The sequence below is a fragment of the Bos taurus genome, chromosome 28, assembly GCF_002263795.3.
Source record: "Bos taurus isolate L1 Dominette 01449 registration number 42190680 breed Hereford chromosome 28, ARS-UCD2.0, whole genome shotgun sequence".
NCBI classification, from domain to species: Eukaryota; Metazoa; Chordata; class Mammalia; order Artiodactyla; family Bovidae; genus Bos; species Bos taurus.
The window spans coordinates 22,356,575-22,372,296 of record NC_037355.1 but is presented as its reverse complement, the minus strand read 5'-3'; the positions used below and the strand labels follow the sequence as shown (position 1 = coordinate 22,372,296).

Genomic DNA, 15,722 nt, shown 5'->3' with positions numbered 1-15,722 from the left:
AACATTAAAAACAAACAAACAAACAAACATGAGTTTGGAGAGGAGTTCTAAGCTGGAGAGAAAGGCAACTATTGCAGTCAAGTTCAATATGCTCACAGGCCACAATTAAAGTTTTCAAAAGAAATTTGGGAAACCTTTGGGGCCTATTTTCAGAAAGAGAGAACTGGCAGGCCTTGAATGGAATAGACCCCATGCAGAAAAGGGTGGAGGAGATGTGTGGTAGGATACATCCTGACACCATGACCCAAGGCACCCCACAGGGGCAGCACCAAAGCACTCACTCTGAACAAAGAGCAACAGGATCTAGAAAGTTATAGAGAAAAAGGAATGGAGGTACGGAGGTCTCAGCTCTGACTTTTCTGTGTTTCTATTGTAATTTTGGTTTAATAAGAAATAAGTCATTAAGTATACAATTCTAAACTAGGTTAATACAGTTAATTAATACAGTTAATTTAATACAGTTCCATCTGATATGACCATGTGACTTTCTCCATGGAGCCATCCAGTATAAAAACAGGTCCAAATACCTGGCTAAGGCATGAGTTTATTTTATCCCCATGGCAAGAGACAATTTTTGGGCAAAGGCCATCACATATAGACAAGAGAAGGATGGATCACACAGCTGAACGTGGTACTGGATGACTACTGTTCGACAATAATATTGTTTTAACTTTTACTTCAGAAGACATTAAGCCTGTTGTCTCACATAGCATTAGTTACGTAGTTGAATATTACGCCTGACGGGGGAGGAAGTAAAAAATACTATGTTTTTCTAAACTAGTGCTGCCTATTTCATTCATTTACTTAAATGAAAACCATTTTGGGGTTACTTTACAATAAAATAATGTAATATGGCATGTAAATCAATGGAGAGCAGCAACAATGGCACATTAGCAAGAAGACTAGCTACATAAACCAGTAGACCTCAAGTCACACTCAGTGTGAGTAAGCCCAATAAGCTCAAGGCCAATGGTAGGCCTTGTAGTGTTCTAAAATTTAATAAAATGCAGTTATATTTGACTAGAATAGAGGAAGGAGAGCATACCAAAGATTAACTGGCAGTTTTTTGGTTTTTTTTTTTTTTAACTGTGCCAGATCTTATTTGTGGCACACTTGATCTTCTAATTTCGTTGCAGCATCTGAATTTCTAGTTTTGGCATATGGGATCTAGTTCCCTAACCAGGGATTGATACTGGGCCCCCTCTTTGGGAAGCACTGAGTCATAGCCCCTGGACCATGAGAGAAATCCCTTACTGTCAGTTTTTATCATCTCCAAAGCATCAAGGCCAGATACTGGTGGCAAGCCAGACTCTTGAACCCCCTCTATACTCAATCTGTTAACTGTGATAAAAGTAGAAGTGTACACATGTTCCCAGTGTACACCCATGGTGGATTTATGTTGATGTATGGCAAAACCAATACAATATTGTAAAGTAATTAGCCTCTAATTAAAATAAATAAATTTAAATTAAAAAAAAAAAGTAGAAGTGAAAGGCGCTCAGTCGTGTCTGACTCTTTGCAACCCCACAGACTATACAGCCATAGAATTCTCCAGGCCAGAATACTGGAGTGGATAACCTATCCCTTCTCCAGGGGATCTTCCCAACCCAGGAATCGAACCAGGGTCTCCTGCATAGCAGGCAGATTCTTTACCAACTGAGCTATGAGGGAAGTCTTTACTAAATGGGTGGCCTTTTTACCTTCTCTATGCTTCTTCAACTGGACCCTAGGATAACATTAGGCCATGACCAGATTAAAAAGTGAGTTGGTATATTGGTTTTAAGAAGGTCAAATGTGAAATATTAAAAGCTAAATAGTATTATTTCCATAAATTGAAAATGAAACCCATAAAATTTGGTCCAATGTTAAAGGAATAGGAGCAGTCCTTATATCACAGTGGTTTAAGGGGAAGCTGGAAAATGTGCCCAGGCCTGTAAGAGATCGTGTACATGATTAATGCCGAGGCCACTGCCAACAGGAAAAAGAGGGACTCCCACAGTTGGAGAGTGTGATTGTATTTACAGTACATTGGCTTTGATTAATGTGTGCACTCAGAGAAGTAATGTGTAGAAGGCAAGAAAAAGACCTGTTTTCAAATGCTGGTGCTGAGTACAGATTTCCCATTATGTCCTAAGGAAGTATCGATGAATAATGACTTAACAGTCCTAGTGTTTGGTGGTGATGCAGGGGTTGCTGCTGCCGCAGGGGTTACTTTCCCATGCATGAGAACACGTACAAATGGATTTCCGTGTCAGTTTTCACCACCCATGTGAGTCTGGAGAGCCACCGCTGAGAAATTTATCCCTTATTTCGGTTTCTTAACTGATTGCTTCCAAGAGGTTTCTTAAATGATTTCAATCTAATGTCCCAAAATGACCCCTTAACATAAGCAGCAGGTATAGTTTCTGAATATCTTATGAAAATATGTTTCAGAATTTTCAAGACCTGTAGGTCTGAAAGAAACAATGAATATTTATAATAAATCACCTGAAAAATGTTCCCTATCTCCCTCAGACTAGGACTTCTCCGCTTATCTCCCTCCATGGTAGACTTGACGTACTTTCAGGCAATGGATGTGTGTGATTTCATGGACAGCCCCAAGAGGCGAGAGAGTGCACTAAAATTACTGTGTCCTGAATGAGGAAAGAACAACACCAGGAACAAAAATAGTCTCTCTGGGTAACTGGTTTTCCCAGGTCTTTGAATTTCTTCAGGCCCCACCTTTTGAAATGAATTATAAGAAGAAGAATATAGAGCAAGCAAGCAATTAAGAACCAAGAACCTGAAAGTTTCACTGGCGGTTGTAAAAAGAAAGAACTTGCAAACTGGAGAAGCAACTGCCAGATCTCTTTCAATTTGTTGAAGCTGATTTGTCTAAGTCCAGGGAAATCCTCATAGGAGCCAAGTCTGACTACTTGGTCATGAATCTTGAGGATTGCAGCAGCCTTAATAATGGTTCTCTGGGGTGTCCTCCTTCTAATCCTTAGAACCTGCAACTGTTACCTTCAGTGGCAATAGGGACTTTGTCTATGTAATTACATTATGGATACTGAGATGTGAAAATTATCCTGGATTATCTGGGTCAACTTGATGTAATCACAGAGGTCCTTACTAGAAGAAACAAGAAACCAGAAAGGAGAAGGTCATCAAAGCGATGACAGAAATAGCAACTGCAGAAATGTGCTCAGAAGATGGAGGAAGGAGCCACAGCTCAGAAACACAGGTGACCACTAGAAGTTGAAAAAGGCAAAGGAATGGATTCTCCCCTTACAGTCCCCAGAAAGGGCCTGCCCTGCCAACCCCTTGACTTTAGTGAAAGTTCTTTAGGACTTCTGACTTCTGCAACTGTACAATACTATTTGTGTTGTCCTAAATCACTGCTGCTGCTGATTAGTCGCTTCAGTCATGTCCGACTCTGTATGACCCTATGAACTGTAGCCCAGCAGGCTCCTCTGTCCATGGGATACTCCAGGAAAGAATACTAGAGTGGGTTGCCATGCCCTCCTCCAGGGGATCTTCCCCACCCAGGGATCGAACCCAGGTCTTCTGCATTGCAGGCAGATTCTTTACCTCTGAGCTGTGAGGGAAGCCCACTGAGTTTGTGACAATTCATTCAGCAGCAATCGGAAATGAATACAGAGACTCTGCTTGAAGAAAGATTAAGAGAATATTTGATAAAACAGTGATGCCAGGTGTGGGTGAAGACTGAGCAGTGAGAATCAGCAGCCATGAAACTACCAACTGTTGTTTCCTCTTTAGGCTGATAACAAGAATGTCCTTGTTATCAGAAAAATGACAGATAGTAGCAAAGTTTCTTAGATGTCTATGATCTTTAGGTGGAATATTAAATTTATTTAATAAACCAAAAATTGGGCTGAGGTCACTAGAAAAAGCTTCTACTTATATACCACAATTTTCAGCAGTGCTGTGGTTCTCAAATGAACATTAATGGTTTCACTGTAGGTTCTAGAAAACTTCTGATTGTCAATTACGGGCCCCCACCACCTGATCACATCTCTCTCCAAACCAAAACTCAAAAGTCCAATTGAGAAGGGGAAAAAAAAACAAACAACAATTGCAACTTTCTTTTTCTCTCAATATATCTGCTTTTAGCCTCAAGTAGAGTGAAAAAATAAAGGGGGGAAAGATAAATGTTAGATTACTGATAAAAAATGAATTGAAAAGAAATTATTTATTTCATAATCCTTGGGAGTGTTCAGATAGATAGATAATGATGTTTTACTAGGACCCCATTCAGAATCACAGCTGAGAATCTCTATCCTTGTATATTGTTTTGCAGCTTATGAAACATTCCATCAATTCAGAACCATCCATTGAATTCCGTGCTTCAAGATGCATGCTAACAGAAAACTTATGATGATGTTTCCGCCTACATGATTTCTTTTTAATTGGCTCTGAATTCCTTGCTTTTAAATTTAGACCAACTGATATTCATATATCAGCTTGGAGAAAATTTAAGGGACTTTGAACTTCTAAACTTTTGTTTCTTGATTAGAAGACAGAATGGATTCTAGGAGCGGAATGAGTATGCAGGGCTGCATAAATTATTATACGCACAATTATGGGAGTATTCATGATATGAATGGCAACTCTTAAATTTGTGCAGTGAACATTCTGCACATTATGCAGCAGTGCTGGATGTGGAAACCTGACTAACTTAACAGTGTTTGGAACATAGTAAGCACATCAAAGTTTGGTTATACATGCTTTCAGTAAAAAAATTACACAGGAAAATAGTAAAATCTTCACAGGAAGAACTGAAGAAGGTTGTCTATCTGTGTTACTAAACACAAAAATAAGAATGTCTTTCCAGGTGACCTCTTCTTTGCCTACAAATAAATAAATTATATCTCTATAGAATTATAATTAAAGAGTTCTAATTCTTTTTCTGCATCCACCTAGGTGTTCAGTGGTTTTTGTCCTTTAAGGGTACTCCATGAAGTCTCCTCTAACTTGTAAGTCTGTCTAGGATTTGAAACAACACTGCTAGGTGGAGAGTAAATTAGAAAACTTTAAGAGCTTAGAATAGGTAAAAGATTTATGTCTCAAGTTTGTTTTTTTTTTTTTTAATTAGTTTTTGCATATGAGGAAGGGTATTCCTACTTCAAACACACACACACAGAGTCTGTATACACACAAACAACAACTGCAGTAGCAACAATAATATTAAAATAGTACTGGACTGCAAGGAGATCCAACCAGTCCATTCTGAAGGAGATCAGCCCTGGGATTTCTTTGGAAGGAATGATGCTAAAGCTGAAACTCCAGTACTTTGGCCACCTCATGCAAAGAGTTGACTCATTGGAAAAGACTCTGATGCTGGGAGGGATTGAGGGCAGGAGGAGAAGGGGATGACAGAGGATGAGATGGCTGGATGGCATCGCTGACTCGATGGACGTGAGTCTGAGTGAACTCCAGGAGTTGGTGATGGACAGGGAGGCCTGGCATGCTGCAATTCATGGGGTCGCAAAGAGTCGGACACGACTGAGTGACTGAACTGAACTGAACTGAACTGAATAACTTTAGAAGTATTCTCCTCAGGCCAATGCCCAAAAAGATCTCTAAAATAAGTCCTATTTTTGTTTCATTAATAAATACAACATTGAATATGAAATGCTATTATCACCTTGGACTGCAAGGAGATCCAACCAGTCCATTCTAAAGGAGATCAGTCCTGGGTGTTCTTTGGAAGGAATGGTGCTAAAGCTGAAACTCCAGTACTTTGGCCACTTCATGCAAAGAGTTGACTCATTGAAAAAGACTCTGATGTTGGGAGGGATAGGGGGCAGGAGGAGAAGGGGACGACAGAGGATGAGATGGCTGGATGGCATCACTGACTCGATGGACGTGAGTCTGAGTGAACTCCGGGAGTTGGTGATGGACAGGGAGGCCTGGCATGCTGTGATTCATGGGGTCGCAAAGACTCGGACACGACTGAGTGACTGAACTGAACTGATTATCACCGTGCACAAAGTTAAACTTATGTAATTTTTATTGTTAATAATATACCATCTACACTGTGACATTTTCAAAACAAAAAATAGATTTGGTCCTCTGCCCAGGCAAAGTATATCTCTTGTAATTTCAGCTGTATTGGTGAAGACACTTGGGATTTTCCCAATTTTCTTTTCCCACGTACTTGGTGCCATCCAAAATTCCCTTCACAGGGAGCATGGACTTCTGTTGTAAAAGTGACAAAAGAAGATAGAGGATTTTAGCACCCCTGGGACTGTATATAGAGGAAATGCTGTGAGTTCATAAAACCCTGTTTTCTTTTCTTCCTGTGTCCAAATAGAACGCTTTTTCCAGCTTTATCTGCAGTTATCTATGTGTCTAGATTCTAGAACACAGGTGGTAGTGATATGTTCTACTTTTTATCCTCATCTCTAAAATTTCCCATGAAATCCTCACTTATTTTTCATGTCAGATGTCTGATTGCAATGAATTCTTCTGAGGGTCACACAGCCTTAGACGTTAGGTTATCTTTATAATGAGAAGGAGTCTGAGTTCTTAAATCACTGTGTGGAACATGAACCATCACCCCACAATCCACCTTGACTGTGACATGCTAGAGGAATAACCTTTATTGTGTTAAGCCCTTAAGATACTTTTGTGTTGTTCTGATAGCAGCCAGGCTCTTCTGAATAATGTGGAATGAGAGGAGCAAAAATGAAAAAAATATATATACATATCCAATGTTCAGACAGTATTTTCCCTCTTTCATGGGGCAACACCTTTTTCAGACTTGAATCTCAAAGATTCCTCGGGATACTAATTACTCAGGATGATTGCTAGCTGATAATTCACTAGCTTATTTTCAAGGACTTTTATAGGGCCCTCAAAACTTGAGAATGACACTTTACAAGGGAAAGTAACATCCAGAGGGAGAGAGTTGACTAATTAAAGTTTCATATTTGAATAGTAGAGGAACAGTATGTCCTTGTTTGAGTCTGGGACCTCTCTTTATCTCATCATTTTCAGCTGCTTCCATGATAATTACTTTTTTCTTTTGTATCTGAAGTCAGAATTACAAGTAAGAGAATTCTGCCAGTACCTTTGTAAAGCTAAATCATTAATCTTGGGACATTTATAGCACCAAAAGATCTGTCATTAAATGTAATTTGACTCTCTATATGGAGTTAAAGGACAACCTTGAACAACAATAACAAGTATACACAGACAAAACTTGCAGGTTTATATTTGTATTGTTTTTCTCAGTGAAATAATATTATGGACAAGGCTGTACAGAGTTACATTGTCAGCAAGGAACTCAAGTCAGTTTATACTGTCTGTCAATTGCTATAATTCTCAAAATAAAAAGGATACATTTTAATAAAATATCCTTTGTAAAGGCATTTGAAAAATAAAAAGTAAAATCGGCTGAGCACCTAATGAGTGCCCCATATTGTGTAATATATGTAATTTTATGCATCCTAACTGTGTGGCAAGTAACACTATCATTACTCTAACAAAGAGATAATAAGCTTAGACCAACAAAGTATTTACCTAAATCTTCATATCTAATAAGTATTAGGATGAAGACAAAATGTATTTCCCAAGTCTATATTCATTTCACTCTACTTTATTGCGGCACTAAATTTGAGTGTTAGAATGAAATAACTGTGTCTAAACTAAGTCTAAATAACTATGTCTAAAGCTGAGATTCTCAGGTAAGAAAATGATTTATAATATAGCAATCTATTTGTTATAAATAAAGTCAGCATTCAGTCTCTTGTCTAGTATGGCGTTTATAATAATTGAGGTTTGAATTTAGTGATTAGAATCCAGGGAGAAAGAGAGAGGGTACTAAGATTGGAAATAAAAGTTGTAATATCTCAAGAAAGAAATCTCAAGACTGTAGGCTACTGGTGCTATTTCAACAATTTGACAAAACTCAAAAAGCCTATGTTATGTAGTTCATTTTTATTTAATTGGGACTGGGACACAGATTTGGTTTGTGTTCCTTGAGGTTGCTGTGTAGGAGCAAATCACTGTTGGGGAGCCACCTTGCCACTTGCTCTCTGTTTCAATCTTGGTAACTCGCACCAATGTCTAAGGAGACCTTTTAAAATATTTTAGCGTGATCTTAGTATATTTCATTGGAAATAGTGTAGACTGGTCATTACAAAAGATTCTATGGCCAGAATGCATGAGTTCAGATCCTGTCTCCAATACCTATTAGCTGTGCAACTTGATAAAATATATATTTAATGTCTCCATTCCTCAAATGTCTCATCTGTAAGATAAGGATAATTATAAACTTATAGAATTATTATAAAAATTAGTCTTTGTATGGGATAGTACCTGTGTGTATGTTCAGTTGCTCCGTCGTGCCCAACTCTGTGACCCTTTGGACTGCAGTCTGCCCGACTCCTCTGTCCATTAGATTTTCCTGGGAAGAATATTCGATTGCCATTTCCTCCTTGAGGGGTTATTCTCAACCCAGGGATCAAGCCATATCCTAAATCTCCAGTGGATTCTTTGCTGCTGAGCCACAGGCTTCCCTTGGGATAGTACCTTCAGCTGAGTTCAGTTCAGTCCCTCAGTCGTGTCCAACTCTGTGTGACCCCATGGATTGCAGCATGCTAGGCTTCGCAGTCGATCACCAACTGCTGGAGCTTGTTCAAACTCATGTGCATTGAGTCAGTGATGCCATCAAACCATCTCATCCTCTGTTGTCCCCTTCTCCTCCTGCCTTCAATCTTTCCCAGCATCAGGGTCTTTTCCAATGAGTCCAGATGCCATGATCATAGTTTTTTGAATGTTAAGTTTTAAGCCAGCTTTTTCACACTCCTCTGATAGTACCTAGCACATAAAAAATAGTAAGTGTATTAACTACTATTATGGATCATAATATATAGTATATCATCATATATCATTGTTTCCATCTCTTAAGTTAACCACAATGTCATGAATTTTATTTTATATAAAGATAGAGGAAAAAAGAATTAAAGGGGAAGTTGTCAGCCTTCATAGAGGAAATGATACTATGTTAGCAAAAATTTGTTATTGCTATTCACTCTCTAAGTGGTGTCTGACTGTTTGTGACCCCATGGACTGCAGAATGCCAGGCTCATCTGACTTCCAGATATTGCTCAAACTCAAGTCTAGTGAGTCAGTGATGTCATCCAACCATCTCATCCTCTGTCACCACCTTCTCCTACTGCTCTCAACCTTTTCCAGCATCAGAATCTTTTCCAATGAGTCAGGTCTTCACATCAGGTGGCCAAAGTATTGGAGCTTCAGAGATTTAGGGGCTACAAAGTGCAAAAGATATAATTAACCATTTTGTTTTATTTTTAATCAGTAGCAGAAAATGCAAGTCATTTCAAAGACATTCTGTCCCTAAAAAAGATAAAATAAGTCCTCAAAATTTCTATGATATGGTTCTGTAATTAAACTAGATTTCTAGTTAATTGAACTGTTACTGATGAGCTATATCATCTTCTTGTTTCTCATACTCATCAAGATAAAGAAAGGGGGAGGGGGATGGATGTCAAAACCTGAGAGAGGACAAGGAGAGGAGTGAGACTCAAGGTTGGGGCCAAATCTAAAATGGCTGAGAGGTTTGTGTTGCACCAATAAATCAAGTTTCAAAATGTATCCCTTTCACTTGCATTAATAAAATTGTCAGTGGCCTCAACATCACTGGATTATTGCAGCCTTTCTCATTATACCTTCTAACATATAATTTAATGATTAACTGGCAAACTGTCTGCTCCAGAGCTTGATCTGCCCTCCTTTTTGAAGAGATAGATTATTATTGTAACCACTATTTATGAAAGATTTCTGGCCTCTGGTTTCCTTAAAATATCTCCAAAGCCTACCCCCTCCTCCTCTGGGTATCTTTCTTTGTACGATCCAAACTCAATGATTTAAGACATAATTTGCTGACAGGAGATCCTGAGAACCCATTATGAAAATGAAGGCAGAAAACAACCTTTGAATGTATTTTCCAATTTAAAAAGCCTTCATTACATAGCACATTTCAGGCTGAGAATGTTAAAAATTTATCATAGTTTCAGTAATTGCCACTTCCTCTGGAACTTGGCATAATGTGGAATCATTTGTAAAATGTATATTTTGTTTGGCAATCAGTAGAAAGCTTGCCAGGTGATACATTTAATTAGAAGCATGAGGAAGAGAATAATTGTAGTCTGTCATAATATATTATTGTTACTTTTAAGTTCTACATGTGTTTAAGATAGTAGTCTCATAACAAGGTGTGTATTTAAAGTTTGAGGTAATTTCCTTTTCATCAGCCTAGGGTTTTATATGGGGAAATATATTATTTTGAGGGGAAGTGTATATTAGCTACATCCCTTAGAATGCTTTGTCCATTGCTTAAGCTAAGTGAGCATTAGCTGCTCTTCTTAGAAACAACCTTTTTCCATTGTTTAAGACCTTGAAAATTGATGCACTGCCTTTCGGGAACTTGGCTTTATGTAAGTTTAACTTTCTCTGGAGATGCATAGGCATAATGAAACGCAGTGCCTTTCTTGAACATAACCGTGTACATAACATCTAATCCTGACTGATGTATAAAGTGAATTTGATAAGAGCAATGCAAAAAAATTGTAATAATGAATGGTGATTTTTTAAGAAAAAATTCAAAGCAGCCTGTGTTGGCAGATTCAAAGAGGAGAAATATGATGATAACCATGTACTGAGGCCAGGTTTTCATCATCTTAACCGTGATGTTACATTTTTACAGGAAAACTTGCTTATAATGAATTTGAGAGGCAGTATGAAAAATGTGCAGTGAAAGGGTCTTTTGGAAATACCAGTTACTATTGATTTGATGTTCAGGTTTTCTGGTGTACAATACTCTGATCATTTTCCTTTGCATGCATCCCTCTATCTTGTATTAGTATAGAATGGTCTCTTAAGTGAACAGGGATTTTTCTCTAACAACACATTTTATTAGGTTTAGCATCAGGGCATCTACCCTCAAGATAGGTCCAAGATGTAAATAAAATATTGGACAAATAGTTTTTACTCTGCTTCTTTTCAACTCCATTGTATTCTGGATTCTCAGAATCTTCCTTTCCTCATCTTGACCAGCTTATTCCTTCTTCCCATCTTCCTCACTCTTCTTGTTCCCAGGAAAGCATCAAAACAATTGCATTAATGAGTGATTTCTTCAGGGTCCTATTTTCTGCTAGGAACAAGGAGCATAAACCACATAATTGGAAATGCCAGTATGTTGGCATTCAGTAGATGATTAGAAATTGGAAATAAGAGGAATAGTTTTAGGTGGTTGGAACAGTGATGTTCATTCAGGTCGGTGATTCATTTATTTTTGAGGGATGAAAAGACAGAAAAATATCTTCCTATTCCATTCCAACTATTTAAGAAGTGCACTTCTTCTTAACTATGTTGCACATCCCTAAATAAGCCCAACTTTTATTGCATGGCATTAGAAAACAAAACTATCTTAAAATAACAACGACAAAAATAAAAGCTCATTAAAATGCTTACTTCATTTAAAGCTATTTTTTGAACACTTTGTAGAAATTAGCTCGTGTGGTCCCTAGAATTACTCCATGTGGTGGGTGCTCCTATTATGTATCACCAAGGAAACTAAGATATGAAGTGGATATTTATCTTGCTTGACTCACAAATAGTAAGCAGCCTGTTGTGGGGAAACAGTCCAAGGTAATGTGACTCCACTTTGCTGACAAAGGTCCATATAGTCAAAGCTATGGTCTTTCCAGTACTCATATACAGATGTAAGAATTGGACCAATTGAAGGCCAAGCACCAAAGAAGTGATGCTTTCGAATTGTGATGCTAGAGAAGACTCTTGAGAGTCCCTTGGACAGCAAGGAGATCAAACCAGTCAGTTGTAAATCAACCCTGAATATTCATTGGAAGAACTGATGCTGAACTTCCAATACTTTGGCCACCTGATGCAAAGAGCTGACTCACTGGAAAAGACTCTGATGCTGAGAAAGATTGAAGGCAAAAGAAGAGTGTGTCAGAGAATGAGATGTTTAGACAGTATCAGTGACTCAATAAACATGAATTTGAGCAAACTCTGGGAGACAGTGAATCACAGGTAAGCCTGGTGTGCTGTAGTCCATGGGGTCACAAAGAGTTGAACACAATTTAATGACTGAACAACAACAGTAACTATGATTTTACTTTGAACTAATTGTGGAGGACAGTAAATTTGATAAAGAGCACTTAACCTAAAGACCATAAAAAAAGGACTAAAAAGAGGAGGATTAAAAACATACCTGCTAATCAAAATGTACTGTTAAACATATAAATTGTTCAAAATCTCATGTTTCCAACTAGAATGAGGAAAATATCTTTACCTTATGAGATTTGCATCCACCAAAAGTATCTTTAGGCTGAGGTTTGTTGTAAGAAGGTCATGGGACTGAAGATCAAATAGAGTCCATCTTCTTGGAAGAATATCCTGAGTCTTAACACAATAGGTCTTCAATTAAAAAAAAAAAATCATACTGGAATCTAATCATGGGCTGTTTAAAACTGAAATATGGAAAGCCAATGGGTTATACTTCGAGGTACAAATCTGGGTGTGTATTTGTGTCTTAGCATGAACCACAGCAACAAACATGCATTCTTTTACTTTAAGGGGCAAAGGACCACTGAAGCATACAACTGATGTGATCTATGCAGCTAAAATGATATCAGAATCAGGATCAAGGATGGATGCCCTTGCTCGGCAGATTGCCAACCAGGTGAGTTCTCTATAAATGAATGTAATGGAAGTCCATGCTAATTGCTTTCTGTCATTTGATATTGATTAGAACAAAGTTGAATTTTTACTCTGTTAGACTGTTTTTTCCTAAACTATTATTGAATTATTTTTTGTTTAATTAAGACACAACTAATGGAAAATTTATTGAGACAATTATTTATTGAGGCTCTATTATTATTATTACTATTATCATTATCATCATTATTATTATTTATGGCCTGATTAGTCAAACATTTTTTGAGCTTTAAACATATTCAAATTATTCTAAATTATCAACTTCTGAGTTTCAAATATACTCAAATTATTTTAGTTGGCTGTAATACCCAATGTTAGTATTTTTTTCCTTAATACCTTAGATTTCTTATTTTTGCTCTTTAAAAATCAGTACTTTTCAAAATTATCTTAGGTTTTCTGTGTTAGCAATATGCTCTGATATTCTCCATAAAACTACAAGACAAATTGTAATTAGTAAAATAATGAAGTGAATATATAAAATGTAGGAAGTGTATAATCCTTACAAGTGCTCCCAATGCTTTGTTTTCTTTAGCTTTTTCATGCCTCTCTTCCAGTTTTCTAAGATGCAGCTACATCATTAGAGTTACCTTTTGCTTAGGTACCTTTTGCTTAACTTTAATTGAAAAAATCTGTCAGTTTCTTTAGTTAATGTATTCAGATATTCAGTTAATATTTCAGACAGAGATATAATATTCCTTGGTAGGTTTTATATTATTCAACCCCATAATACATGTTTGGGGGCTTCCCTGGTAATTCAGCTGGTAAAGAATCCTCCTGCAATGCAAGAGACCCTGGTTCAATCCCTGGGTCAGGAAGATCCCCTGGAGAAGGGTAGGCTACCCACTCCAATGTTTTGGGCTTCCCTGGTGGCTCAGATGGTAAAGAATGCAGCTGCAATGTGGAAGAACTGGGTTTGATCTCTGGGTTGGGATGATCTCCTGGAGGAGGGCATGGCAACCCACTCCAGTATTCTTGCTTGGAGAATTCCCATGGACGGAGAAGCCTGGTGGGCTACAGTTCATAGGGTCAAAAAGAGTCAGACACAACTGAGTGACTAAGCACAGCACAATACATATTTATGCCCCTTTGATGAAAAAAGCACTTTTCTTTTTCAGTCTGAAACTATTTCGTATTTTTCTTGCATATATACTGTAAGAGAAACTTTATCGGGCTGCTTCTTCTTATTTAATCTTTTTATCCTCCTTTTCTTGGAACTTGAATGTTCTCTTCTTAGATATTATATCTGGGGATATAAAGGAGGAAAAATAAAGAAAAATAATAACAGACAAATATTTTAAAGCATTCATGAAGAGATATATTCATATATGTAGTATATATCTTTTTCAGTATCTTGCTACTTTAAGCATTGTGAGCATTTTATTAACCCTTTTAATATTCAGCCTTTACAGTTAAAAACAAACTCTATTGTAACATAATTCAAGATCCATTGTGAATAAGTGACTGAAGCCCAGATCTGCCCATGGTTTCTATATTTTAGAATCATTGCATTCACTTTTATGAGATAAAGTATTAATAGTAGCAGAATAAATGAAGCCATAATATATTAAACAGATTTATTTGTTCTCATAACTTTTTAAAACCAGTGTGCTTCTGTTTATTTTAGAATGCACAATTTTCAAAGTTCAAATAATTGTGTCGCTTTGAAGTTGTTCCTTTTTTCTTAAGCAGTCTTTTTAATTGGATTAGGTCACCTTGTAGATATTACTGTATTAAATTATGTAGCTGTATAAAATTATAGCTGTATTAAATTATGCTATTGTTTTTTAGCATTATTCAAATTACATGGAAGAAAGCAAAAGTATTTTCTCACTTCCATATAACTTTGACATTTTAAAAGAAGCTTAAAGAAGGAGTCACTGACTAATGAAGAATTATAGATGACTCTCTCTCTGGCCTTTTCCATTTCATATAATAAAGTAGTTTCATATGATATAATTTTGTTCAAAATAAATAAGGTTGTGAAGAAACAGAATTGAAAGAAAGGAAACTGACTCATTATAGTGATTATCTGGGAAGGTTATGATTATGCTTCAGATATTGTATGATAGAATAACAAAAATTTAGACAAAAATAATTATTGAAATTGTTTTTGGAATAAAAGTTAATAATATAAATCAGCAAGGTAATTTTTACATTGTCAATGGTATTATGAAAAAAATCTTCCAGAACATGGTATGTGTGCTTAGTTGCTTAGTCGTGCCTGACTCTTTGTGACTCCATGGACTACAGCACACCAGGCTCCTCTGTCCATGGAATTCCCCAGGCAAGGGTACTGAAGTAGGTTGCCAGTCCCTTCTCCAGGGGATCTCCCCGGCCCAGGAACTGAACCTTGGTCTCCTGCATTGCACGCAGATTCTTTACCAATTGAGCCACCGGGAAAGCCAGAACATTGCTTTTAATTTTGAACAATCTAATAGCTCAAAAAATTTTAACAATTTTATGATACTTTACAGTCTGCATTTTGCTAGAGTGTCAGAAGGTCAAACATTCATTAATTTCTAATTCCATCCAACATGGACTGGTTGGGCCAATTTCATTTCATTCTATTAAGTTTCAAAGTTCATATGTAGAATAGAATAAAATCAGATTGATGGAGGCTTATATTCAGCCTTTCTGGATTTTTTTTTTAAACCTTTCTTCCCTGCGTTATTCCCTTAAACATAAATGTATTGTGTTTATTGTTGTTCAATCACTAAGTCATCTCAGGCTCTACAATCACATGGACTGTAGCATGCCAAGCTTCCTTGTCCTTCACTATCTCCCAGATATTGCTCAAACTCATGTCCATTGAGTCAGTGATGCCATCCAATCATTTCATCTTCTGTCGCCCCCTTCTCCTGCACTCAATCTTTTCTAGCATCAGAGACTTTTAAAAAGAAGTCTGATATGGAGTCTAGTACCTTCACAATAGTGTGAGAACTTCCCTGGTATTA

General features: G+C 37.1%; 1 protein-coding gene across 5 annotated transcripts in view; it reads left to right on the top strand.

Moving 5' to 3' along the window:
* Nucleotides 1-15,722, top strand: part of CTNNA3 (catenin alpha 3) — a 1,905,103-nt gene that overhangs the window by 1,807,496 nt on the left and 81,885 nt on the right. For all 5 annotated transcript variants that reach the window (XM_005226477.5, XM_005226478.5, XM_059882614.1 and 2 more), the window contains 1 exon segment: nt 12,628-12,733. In XM_005226477.5, coding sequence (XP_005226534.1) covers nt 12,628-12,733 — 106 coding nt within the window.